Source organism: Thalassophryne amazonica, chromosome 5 (assembly GCF_902500255.1).
Source record: "Thalassophryne amazonica chromosome 5, fThaAma1.1, whole genome shotgun sequence".
NCBI lineage: Eukaryota > Metazoa > Chordata > Actinopteri > Batrachoidiformes > Batrachoididae > Thalassophryne > Thalassophryne amazonica.
The window spans coordinates 78,939,272-78,951,958 of NC_047107.1; the positions used below are offsets into that span (position 1 = coordinate 78,939,272).

Genomic DNA, 12,687 nt, shown 5'->3' on the forward strand with positions numbered 1-12,687 from the left:
CAAAGTTCTTTTTGCATGTTTCTGTCAAAGTCTAAGCTAAAAAATTAAATAATGTTGAAAATGTTAATATTTAATGGACATACCATTTACTCTCTTCTTCAAATTGACAGTAGTTTTTAATCCAGTGAAGCAGGCAGTTTTTCTGTCATCCTGACAGTTTTGTTTTTTGTTGTTTTTTTGTTTTTTTTTAACATGTTTGAGTGGCACTGTATGATATTTATTTTTAAACAATATAACACCTAATTGCCTTGTTTGAACAAGAGCTGAACCTGGACTGATTTGTCAAACCTGCCGTTTTAAATTAAAAACTTTGTGAATCAGTTCCACTTTCCTCTTTCACTGATGCTGTGCCCCTCGTCCTCTGCTCTCACTCTCTCTCTCTCTCTCTCCAACTCCCCCTCTCTTGCTGATCACACGTCTGCTGTTTTTCAAACTCAGAGTTTTTTGGAAACACGAAGCCCTCATCACACATGAACACAGAAGGACCTCTGGATTAATGTTGGAATTTCATGGCGGGTTTTTTTTTTTTTTCTTCAGTTCAGAGCAGAGACGCTGTTTTCAGCTGCTGCCCTTCACAGCGCGCCACTGTGGCCATAGAACACGCTGACTATCTGATCTCTGCTGTTTGCAATTTGATACGAAGAAAATGAGAAATATATTTATTACTTTAATTATTGGTTTAAAATTGCCAAACTATAAATCTATGAATTTGAAATACAATAAAATTGGTACATTTTCAGCAACATTTCATTTTGTTTTTCAGAAATTCTGTGCTGGGTGGCACAGCCAATTTGAACCCGAGAGCAGGGTGTAAATCTGCAGTGCCGGGCGCGCCCACCATGGCTAGAACCCTGGTGCACAGGATGACTGGCATTGTCCATATTCTCCAGCAGTCTGTCCAGTGTGCTCTTCTCTGCCACCATCACCAGAGAGTCCAGCTTCATCCTAACCAGAGCCAGCCTGCCTGATCAGTTTGTACAGCCTGGATGTGTGCTTCTTGGATGTGCTGCCGACCCCCCTCCCCCAGCACATCATGTAAAAGAGGACGCTGGCTACCACAGAGTGGCAGAACATCGAGAAGAGTTTCCTGCAGATGTTACACAACCGCAGCCTCCCAAGGAAGTATGCCCAGTTTGCTGTCCAGCAACAGCCCGGGGTACTTGTTGGAATCCACAGCCTCCACCTCAACTCCTATCAAAACTGGTCGTGGTCTTGGTCTGGACTTCCCAAAATCAATGACCAACTCCATTGTCTTTGAGGTGTTGAGCTGCAGGTGGTTTGTGTGGCACCAGGCAGCAAAGTCTTTCACTAGGCTACTGTACTCCTCCGTCTCTCTCATCCCTGACGCATCCAGCAATGACTGTGTCATCTGCGAACTGTGTGACACAGCTCAGAGTAGTGGCAGAAGTGCGAGGTGTACAGGGTGAAGAGAAGAGGTGCCAGCACCATGCCCTGGGGTGCTCTGGCACTACTGATCACAGTGTCAGTCATGGTATCCCTCAGCCTGACATACTAAGGCCTAGCAGTGATGTAGCTAGAGATCCAAGTGACCAGGAAGGGGCTCACTCATATCCTGTTCAGTTTGTCCTGAAGCACAAGGGGCTGGATGGTGTTGAAAGTACTTAAGTCCAGGAACAGAATCCTCACTGTGCTGCTTCCCTTATCCAGGTGCGAGTGGACTCGGTAGCAGGTACAGGATGGCATCCTCCACACCAACACCTGCCCGATATGTAAACAACAGAATGTCCTGGGTGTGTTGCACCTGGGGTTTGAGGAAGCCGAGGAAGAGCCCCTCCAATTTCTTCATCAGATGTGAAGTGAGTGCCACTGGTCAGAAGTCATTTAGCTCGCTGGGCCAGTTCTTCTTAGGAACTGGAATGATGTATGATATCTTCCAAAGGGTGGGCATGCTCCCTAGTTGTAGGTCAAGGTTGAAGATATGTTGTAGCAGTTCTCCCAGTTCAGTCGTGCAGGTCTTCAGTAGTCTGGAACATACCTTGCCTGTGCCTGCAGCTTTCCTGGGATGAAGCTTCCTCAGTTGTCCTCTGACCTGGTCAACAGTGATGTATGGAGGAGGTGGGCTGAGGTGCGGGAGGAAGAGGAGGGGGCTGCTGGTGTGATGTCTGGAGGGAGGTGTGCTGAGGGAAGGAGAGATGGCTGCATTGGGGGGGGGTGTGCATGGACTGGTTGAAAATGTTGACGTTAAGTTCATTCGCCCTCTCCATTGACATCCCCCCGTGACTCTGGTCTTTGTGTTATGACTTGTGATGGTTGTCACACCTTCCCAGGCCTCCTTAAGCCCCTTTCACATTGGCGAATTCGTAGAGCTGTATTTTGCGGCGCTGTGTTTCATTTAAATACACCCAAAATGCGCGCGTACTCAGCCTTTTTCCGTGTTCATAGATCTGCTTTCAGCTGCGTGTGTTCACTTTTTAATGTGTGCGCACAGTCACGTCAACCTTGCCGCTATTTAAACACAGCTCACTCCTGCCGGGTGTGCAGAACACGTCGCTGCACTTGGAAAACAGTGGACTGTATCATGAGGGTTTTACAGTTTCATTACTGCCATGTATGTAGCCAAAGCTGCTATTTTCTGCCTCTGTTCTCTCTTGCACAGTGTGGTTCACGTCAGAGAGTCATTTAACATTATTATTAATTAATTTATTTATTTTTGTCTTGGTGGATCATTTTCATTGTGTCCAGATGCTGCTGCATCTGGCTGTGGTAAAGGCTGCTGTGACTCGTTAAACTTCTAAGGCTCCGGTTGCTCCGATCAGGTCCGCTGACTTGATCAGACCTGACTGATCAGGGCGTCTGATAATCCCACCAACATGCAGCAACGAGGATTTTATTTTAAAGTCACAGGTTTGACCAGACACACACAGAGACAGACAGAGACAGAGAGACAGAGAGAGAGAGAGAGAGAGAGAGAGAGAGAACGAACAATGAGCAGCTCTATGAACACCAATGTGAAAGGGGCTTTAATGTTGTTTTCTTTCAGCTTCTGCTCCACCTTTCTCCTGCAGCTGTCCTTTGCATCCTACACGCAGTGTTTCACCTCCAGCCATGCTGTCTTCACTACCTCCATGTCTCTGCTTCTGAAGGTGGCCTTCTTCCTGGACAATAGCTTTGACTTTCTGCATTACCCACGGTTTGTTATTGGGGTCACCGCAAACAGCCTTGGTTGGGAAGACCACTTCTACACAGAAAATGTGTTTTTTTTAAATGCTCACATACTCATATATTCTGTAGTCGTGAAAAGTTAAAACCATTTTGGAAAAATATACATGCTGTTTTGTGTAAGGTGGTTGGATATGTTATTCTTTATGCAGGTACTATTCTATATTTAGGTTGTATTACACCAGCAGTGCAAGTGGAGGATCGCTACGTGGTGAAGATTCTACTTATTGTGACCAGGAAAGTCATCACGTGAAGTTGGTACAAACCTGAATCTCCAACCCAGGATAAATGGTTTGACATTATAAAGGAAATAGGGACAATGGTAAGAATGACTTATGTGCAGGGATTGAAAGAAGACATGTAAGAAAATAGATGGCAGACATGGTCGCTTATAAAAAAAAAAAAAAAAAAAAAAAAGCAAACTGCAAGGGGGCCAATAATTTTTGTGTCCCTCTAAAGATTTTTATTTATTTATTTATTTGATTATGGGTGATTGGTTTCCTTATCCATTTGATAAGTAGTACCATTAATTATTGGGCAATTTAGGTAAATATGTTTGGTCCAGGTGCACACTATGACTGTGCATGTTCACTACAGGTGACTGTGTTTAGCTACTGAATTAGGGGTTTTCAAAGTGTATTTTTGGTTGAGTTAATGCTGCCACCTGTTGATGGGGAGCTGTAGTGAGACCTTAGAAAATAGTATTTTAAATGGCACGTACTAAAATCACTTTTCTAGTTTGGATCAATGAGGCACACCAAGAGGTATGATGTCTTTTTCTGGACTGCATTTAAAAAATGTGACATCTTGAATGGATGCTGTGAATTGAAAAACCCACATTTTAAAGGGATCCGGTGTGAGAGGGCTGGAGGTTTGGACCAAACATGCACCAACGTTGCGTTACATGGATCATATGTGGCTTGACTTGGATCATAATGATATCAGCTTGGGACTCCGCCGAGGGCGGTCGCATCTCCTCCACTCTCCCTCATCTCTCTGCCTTTAACCTTCAAGTCCCTACTTCACCAGACTGTGAATTCCTCAAAACTATATTGGATTCTGGATCTATTGGACTACTATTGGATTAACCATGGAATTGATCAGCTGGTCACACCATTTTTCTACAAGAAGGTCAGGACTGGGGGATCCTACATGCCCAGATGGAACGTATCCTGCGGGCTATGTCCTCGACTCCTGGGGATCTTGGCATGTTGCATGCTTGGCGCCTTTCTCGGTTGAGGATGTCAAGGATTTATTCATTTTTGGTCTCATGGCAGCAGGGCTGGTACTTTTTGGCTTATGTGCTGCCTCATCTACTGGAAAATTGGCAAGACGGCGGCATCAAGAACCACGGGCCCTCATTTGTCCGTCATGATTAACGAGGTTGGCAAGGCAGTGCATTCTCAGACTGTGTTGACTCTTGAACTCAGATGCAAATTGGATGACACCTTGGAGCTGATGCGTGCCTTGCAGTTGAAGCTGAAGGTTTCGGAGGCCGGTGAATATTCTTAATTCAAAATTGGGAATATTCTTAATTCATAATTGGGATTTGGTTGTTCAAGTGGAACTGTTAAAAAGTGTTTTTCCACTGCTCAGTTATAACACTTGTCTAGCCTCAATGTCAATTGCCCACTGTTTACCTCCAGAGGAATTTATTCAGGCCTTGGTGAGATTATTCAGCTCCATTCTCATCTCAACCCACAAAGACAATAACTGACTTACACATGGACTGAAGCATGCTCCAGTTTCTCCTTTTACCTCTCTTCCTCATTGTTGTAATGACAATGATAATAAAAGCTATCTATCGATCTATCTATAAGTGGCGACACGAGCCACTCGAGTCGAGGCTGGAGGTGGCTCAAATGACAGGTCGGTCATGGCTCGCTAGAGGCTGATACCTACACATGCAAGGTACAGAGAAGCACATAGTGGACAATTCTTCAAATAATCGCTGACACACCCATGCGCGGTTCATTATTCATGGCTTATTATTTGGTGGGGCTGACACTTAAGGAGTACTTATCCTGAATTTAATGCTTCTATCACCATTTGCAGGATTGTTTCAGTTATCTGCAGCACTATTTGTGAGAAGTGCAGAAAGGTAGAAAGGATAGGAAAAAGAGGGGAGGAAAAAAAGAGGTAAAACTGGAGAGCTACTGGAGAGACAGCCATCTCCCACAGCACCTGAACACAACAAAATAAATAAATAAATAAATAAATAGGATGGGAGAAAAACTGAAACCCCCCCCCCCCCCCCCCCCCAAAAAAACAAAACAAAACAAAATATGCTCTGCATGAGAAAGGCATCTCTGTGTTAGAAAATAAGTGAATTTAATAAATTATGCCCAAAATAAAAGACCCTCATACTACTCAACACAACACTTCTTTGGACTGTGAGACAAGAACAACAAGGGCAGGTCAGCTAGGCTATTATCTTTTTCAAATGTTTTGCAAACCCGTTTTCAAACATTTAATTCCATTTAACAGAACCACTAAACAGATGTGTTGCTTGCTTTGCCCACTGAACAAATGTTTTTGTCTGTTCAGCGGCCAAAATGAACAGTGTGCTGTGGGTCTTTTGTTCCTGGTACAAAAGCATTAATTAATTTGTTAGCTTCTGCTTGCTAACGCAGCAGTTTTTAAAACATTTAATTACACTACACCTTTACCTCACCTATGACTCAGTGGCCACAAGAAGCAGTTTACTCTTGAGTTCTCTGTGCCTTGTACAATAACTAATTAGTCTGTTTGTTTCCGGTTACGGTGTTTGCATTATAAATAAACAATGTGCCGATTAAATCAATTTTGCTTCTTCTTGTATTAAACAGTAGCACCATGTTAAAAAAAAAGCAACTTCCTCCCCATCTTCATGACATTTCTGGACAGATGCGACTAATACTCCAGTGTGACTTATAGTCTACAAAATATAGCCCTGAAAAGAAAATATTTCTAAACTCAGTGTCACTTCCTGTGAAGTTACAGAGTTACAAAGTCAGATGCTCCAGAAAGCATCCACCTTCATTTCAAACTTTAGAGTGGGCACAACGCTGAATCAACTTCTATGCAATTCTTACTTGCACATAATGCAAATAGAATATTAAAAGAGGGTTGCATCAGAAACTGTGCCACTTCAAATGGAGAGTTGTTGTTACTACACAGAGCAGGGAAGGTAACATAATAGCTGAACCTACAGATCGTACATGTAACAAGCAAGAGACCAGATATAGATTTCTCTGACCATCACAGAGATCTAGCTAAGGGCAGTCACAAGCATACATACATAACAGAGGTTCTAACATCTCATCCTCTCGTCAAGTGGGGCATAGGATATTTTATCAATGGGCAGCTACACAATTATAAAGTAACATGTCATTGATCATGGTTTTAGTGGAGGCCTAAATTGAAAATAGCAATTATCTCACCTTCTCAATACATCTGCGTAGTTTGTTTGTGCTGCGTAACCACCAACCCACCCCCATGGAGCGCAGCTCGGCCCATGTAACATCTCCTTTCTGTAGAGCAGGCAACATATTTAGCAACTCCTCTTCAGCTTCAGAGTGGAAGGCCCAAGCATAATGGCATGTTGACAATCCTATCAATGGCAGAATAAAAAAAGAAGAAAAAACAAGTTGAAAACAGTAAAATGCACTTACAGAACTGAGATGGCTTACAAGTGTGCTGATCGATTGGGTGCTGATGGGTTTCAAAGGAAGAAATACTAAAGTATTATTAACCGAGCGCGAGCTCTATGTGGGAAAATATCAGACTGAGGTGTTGACAGTACGGACCGAGCGCACCTTGGTCCAGGCAAAAAACACAGAGGTCTGATATTCCTATACAGACCAAGCAAGCAAGGTTAATAATTTGTTTATTATATGGCTGTTTGGAGCTGTCTTTTCATCTTGTTGGTCTTTATTTTGCATGTCCACTTCATTTGTTGTTAATTCCTCCAATTCAAACTTGTCAATGTAATAAAATTCGCTCGGAGATTGGCCTTCGTTGCTCATAATTTCTTTGGTTGCTTTTTGTTTTGTTTTGTGAAAACCTTTAGGCTTTTATGACTCCCCAAAAACCTGAAAAGTAACAAGTGATAATCTCACGTTAATCATTTAAAGTCTGTAGAGATTATTTATTATATATTATATTTATTCACAGTAAAGTAAGTCCCTTCGGCTGCTCCCTAGTTTGCACTCAGGGTCGCCACAGCAAATCCAAGGTGGATCTGCATGTTGAATTGGCACAGGTTTCGTGCCGGATGCCCTTCCTGACGCAACTCCACATTACATGGAGAAATGTGGCAAGGGTGGGATTTGAACCCGGAGCTTTCTGAACTGAAACCAAGTGCATTAACCAAAACTGTTAAAACCTTTTGCACAAAAAATTGTGTGATATTTGTGAAGCGGGTAGGGGGATTGTTTGAAGCTAATGCCCTTCTGTACCTTGTCGTAGCAGCTGTGCCCTGTGTGCCGGGGGCAGGGAAGTAGAGAGGAAGGTATGGAGTCTCACAGCCAGCAAAAACTTCAGGCCACACTCATCAAGTGTTTCTCCACCTGGTTATTTAATGACAAAAAAAGCAATTTGCTCTCCATTTCAAAATGTCATTAGAAACAGGGACCTGAACATCATCCATGTCAGTTTGAATCAACGTTCTAGCAACGGTGGGCGGCACTGGGCGGTTCTGCCTGGCACTGCAAATTTCCACCTGGATCTCGGGTGGAAATTGGCTGTGCCACCCAGCACAGAATTTCTGAAAAATGAACTAAATTGTTGCTGAAAATGTACCAATTTGATCATATTTCAAGCTTATAGAGTCATAGTTTTGCAATTTTAAACCGATAATTAGAGTAATAAGAAATATATTTTTCATTTTGTTCATATCAAATTGCAAACAGCAGAGATCAGACAGTCAGCGCATTCTGTGGCCACAGTGGCATGCTGTGAAGGGCAGTAGCTGAAAGCAGCGTCTCTGCTCTGAAATGGGGGGGAAAAAAAAAATCTGCCATGAAAACCTACCATTAATCCAGAGGTCCTTCTGTGTCCGTGTGTGATGATATATTGAGAAATTTACAGTTTATTTTACAGTTGAAAGGCTTTGTGTTTCCAAAAAGCTCAAAGTTTGAAAAACAACAGATGTGTGATCAGCGAGAGAGCGAGAGGAGGGGCACAGCGTCAGTAAAAGAGGAAGGTGAAACTGATTCACAAAGTTTTTCATTTAAAACAGCAGGTTTGGGGGGGCGCTAGCGAGCACGATGGAGTAAAGACGCACCTTTCAGAGCTCCTGCAAATCCAGCAAATATTTCAACTTTAAAGAACGCAAGTTACCTGCCTACTTAGTAAATCTCCTTCTAAAGGTGTTACCTCCTGCTACTGCACCAGATACTTCAAGCAAAGTGCATTTATGGCCGCAAATCTACGAAAATACAAGTTCAAGGCCTCCTCCGGCACAAACCCCAGCGCAGCCATGGTCAAAAGTTCTGGCGACCCCACTCCCTCCGCCCATGCGCCCGCCAGCCAAGCAGCGAAAGCCCCGAAAGCTAACAACATGGATACAGATGCAATCAAAGCGGACATCCTAGCCTCACTGCGACAAGACTTCTCCGCCATTATCAAAGGAGAAATGAAAGAAGCACTACGCGACAACTTTGACTCACTTAAAACGCAAATTGAAGACGTAAAGACAGCGATAAAGAACAGCACTGCAACTCTCCGGGTGGAGCTTGACCAGGTAAAAGCTAACGTGAACTCAGTAGAAGACCACATGTCCACCATGTCTGACAAGATGGTACAAGCACAGGGACTGGTATCTGCTCTCCAAGCAAAAATAGAGGCTTAAGGACAAATGCGATGAAATGGAGGGGCGCATGCGGAGGGGGAACATCAGAGTGTCTGGGGTGATTGAAACGCAGGGCTCCAGCACACCAGAGGCTGTATCCTCGCTTTTGAAAGAGGTATTTTGACTGGACAGAGAGGTACGCGTGGAGCGCTCTCACCGCAGCGGGTTTTACCGTCAGCTGGGGGACAAACCACGCGTCATCATCACCAGACTCGACAGCGAGGGAGACGCCGAGGATATCCTGAGGAGAGCGCACAGCGGAGGTGGTCAGCTTCGGTATTAAGGCAATCCCATCGCCATCTTCCCGGACTACATGACCAGCATTGTCCAGGCGCGTGCAGCATTGAATGAAGTCAGAAAAATGCTTTGTGACAAGCCTGGAGTCCAGTACGGGATCCTCTATCCTGCTAGGCTCCGGGTCACATACAACAACGTGGAAAAGGAGTTTGTGGATGCAGCTAAGGCAATGGATTATGTCAAGAAAAACATTCTTCTTCCCCAAGAAGACTGCGAATCATGACTGAACTGACATACATGAGGAGGTAACGCAAAGTTTTGCGAGTACTTCATTTAAAAAGTGTCTATTATTTTCAAGTAGAGCAGGGCCTGGTTTTCATTTTAATAGCTTATCTTTCCTTTACATAAGCACATTCAGTTGCGTCTTGGGACTGCTCGCACGGCTGTATTCCTTGAACCGCAAGTGAGTTACTCATTTTAGATGGCAATATCAAGATGTAGGACTGTTGCGCTCAGGGACTTGATAAGTTACAATGTTCTTGTTCCTGTTTGGATCCCACTGTTCCCTGGGGATCGTTTGATAGGTTTCAAATCACAAAAATGTTTATTGTCAGTCAATGTTTATTTTTTCTTTATTTTATTATGCTATGCAAACAGATCAGAGAAGTGTAAAGGAATATATCTCTGTGTTAATATGAAGACAGAGCTCTCTCAATCATACGAGTATACTCAAAAACTCAATAATGGGTTCCCTTAAGGTTATTAGTTATAATGTTAAAGGACTCAATGGACCAATTAAAGGAAAAAAAAAAATCCTTGGTCAACTTAAAAAGGAGGGTTGTCATATTGCATATTTACAGGAGACACACCTCTCTGATGTTGAGCATGACAAGCTTAAGAGATCATGGGCAGATCAGGTGTTTTATTCTTCCCACCGCTCAGGTAGAAGAAGAGGAGTGGCTATCTTAGTACATAAACAGGTGAATTTTACTCCCCAAAATATTCACAAAGACCCTGAGGGTAGGTATATCATGGTAAATGGAGATGTTGATGGGTTGCAGGTTTCCCTTTTCAATATTTATGCTCCAAATGAGGATGAAACAAAATTTATACAAAATATTTTTGACATAGTGCTTCAAAAGAGTGTTGGTATTCTATTATTAGCTGGTGATTTTAATTGTACAATGTCGCCACATTTAGACCGACAGCCCAGCTCTAACAGCCCTGCTTCTCAAATGAGCAAAGTACTGAAACGCCTTACCACAGAACTGGGCCTGATAGATGTCTGGAGAAATCGGTTTCCAAGGGTCAGAGATTTCACCTTCTACTCACATAGACACTCCTCTTACTCAAGAATAGACATGTTCTTCACCACAAAAGCTGAGGAACATAGAATTGAGGATATCGATATTTTACCAATTACACTGTCCGACCATGCCCCCCTTGTTTTAACATGGGATGTGTGTCAAACACCAAAAATCAAACACTGGAGATTGAACGCTTCACTTCTTAATGATAAGGAATTTTGTAATTTTATAATTAGCGAATTACAGATCTATTTGGAACTAAATTCTACCCCTGAGATATCACCCCTAACATTATGGGATTGCACTAAGGTTTATCTAAGAGGCCGTATAATATAATTTGCCTGTGCTAAGAAAAAGAAAAAAGAAAACTGCAGAACTGCTTGGTGAACTCAAATCATTGCTGAAAGAACTTGACAGTCTGATCACAGAAAAAATAGAGGGCAATTTGAGATTTACTAAACAAAGATACTATGAAAATGGCAATAAGGCCAGTAGATTGTTGGCATTGAGACTTAAGAAACAGCAGACTATTAATACAGTTCAAAAACTGAAGACTGAACACACAACAATCACTAAACCAGATGAAATTGCAAACTGTTTTGCGGATTATTACAAATCTTTGTGCAAAAATACAGACACATGCCAAGATGACCAGTTACTTTTTGATTTCCTGAAAAACATTAAATTAAAAACTCCCCCAGAATCTTTAGCAAAACAATTAGATGAACCAATTAAAGAACAGGAAATTGAACAAGTAATCTCAAATCTGAAGAGTTACAAGAGTCCTGGCTCTGACGGCTATATTAATGAATTTTACAAAAAATTTAAAGAAAAAGTGACACCGTTATTACTTCAAGCTTATCATCATGCCTTGCAGACTGAATCCATGGCACCTTCCTGGAATGATGCCATGATTGTTGTCATTCATAAGGAGGACAAAGATCCAACAATTTGTCAGTCATATCGACCAATTTCATTACTTAATACAGACTTGCGTATTCTTACTGCATGTGGGTATATATATATATATATATATATACCCACCAAATATGAAGTTTCTGCAAGCAATAGGTGCGGAGCTACAATTGTGGCAAAGGATTTAACAGTTGTGACCACTGGTGACCTTGAAAAGTAGGTCAAGGTCACCGGCCTTCAAATCCATGTGAAGTACTCCAAGGCATGTACCCACCAAATATGAAGTTTCTGCGAGCAATCGGTGCCGAGCTACGTTGCGGTGAAGGATTTGACAGTTGTGACCACTGGTGACCGTTAAAAGTAGGTCAAGGTCACTGGCCTTCGAACCCATGTGAAGTACTCCTCCAAGGCATGTACCCACCAAATATGAAGTTTCTGCGACCAATAGGTGCCGAGCTACATTGCAGCGAACGAATTGCGGCCGGACAGACAACCCGGATGCTATATGCCCTGCCTCGCAGTGCAAGCGCCGCGCGGGGCATAAAAAACAAAACTGTCAAGATGACAGAAAAACTGCCTGCTTCACTAGATTAAAAACTACTGTCATTTTTGAAGAAAAGAGTAAATGCATTAAATATGAATATGTTAACATTTTCAACATTATTTAATTTATTAACAGACTTTGAAAGAAACAGGCAAAAAAGAACTTTGGTCTTACAAATATAAGTATAATTTTTTTGTTCATTATTCTTGCTTTCAATGCATCTAAAACCACTCAAAATTAGTTAAAAATAGGGCTTGCCAATAATGTTTCAGTGGTATAAACCCCTATAGCTTCAGGGCCCCCCGGCTCTCCGAAGCTACAAGCTGCGATCACATAATTCACAAGGCACTGAAATGGTCCTAGCTTGAACCCTGGTTTGAATCAATATTCTTTTGAGAATTTCTCTCCAGCAGAAGGAAAAAAGTTAAGTTCCTCTGCAGTACCTTTGTTTTTGTCTTGGCTGTCCTTGAGATCAGTGCTGGTGGAGGCAATGGTGTCAGCCAGCGCCATAAGAGACATCTGCTCCATACGGGTCAAGCCTGGTAAACTGGAGTGGAGTAGGTGGCTGGACAGAACCTGGGCATGTTGAGGACCAAAGTATGTTGGACTGTACTGGGACAGATCAATTACCTAAAGCAAGGAAACAAAGATTTAGTGTTTTGAGAAAATTA

At 42.6% G+C, this 12,687-nt stretch overlaps 1 protein-coding gene across 1 annotated transcript in view; it reads right to left on the reverse strand.

Moving 5' to 3' along the window:
• LOC117510773 (dmX-like protein 1) overlaps positions 1–12,687 on the reverse strand; it is a 196,497-nt gene that overhangs the window by 97,186 nt on the left and 86,624 nt on the right. The window contains 3 exon segments of the mRNA XM_034170628.1: positions 6,603–6,772; positions 7,620–7,730; positions 12,460–12,646. Coding sequence (XP_034026519.1) covers positions 6,603–6,772; positions 7,620–7,730; positions 12,460–12,646 — 468 coding nt within the window.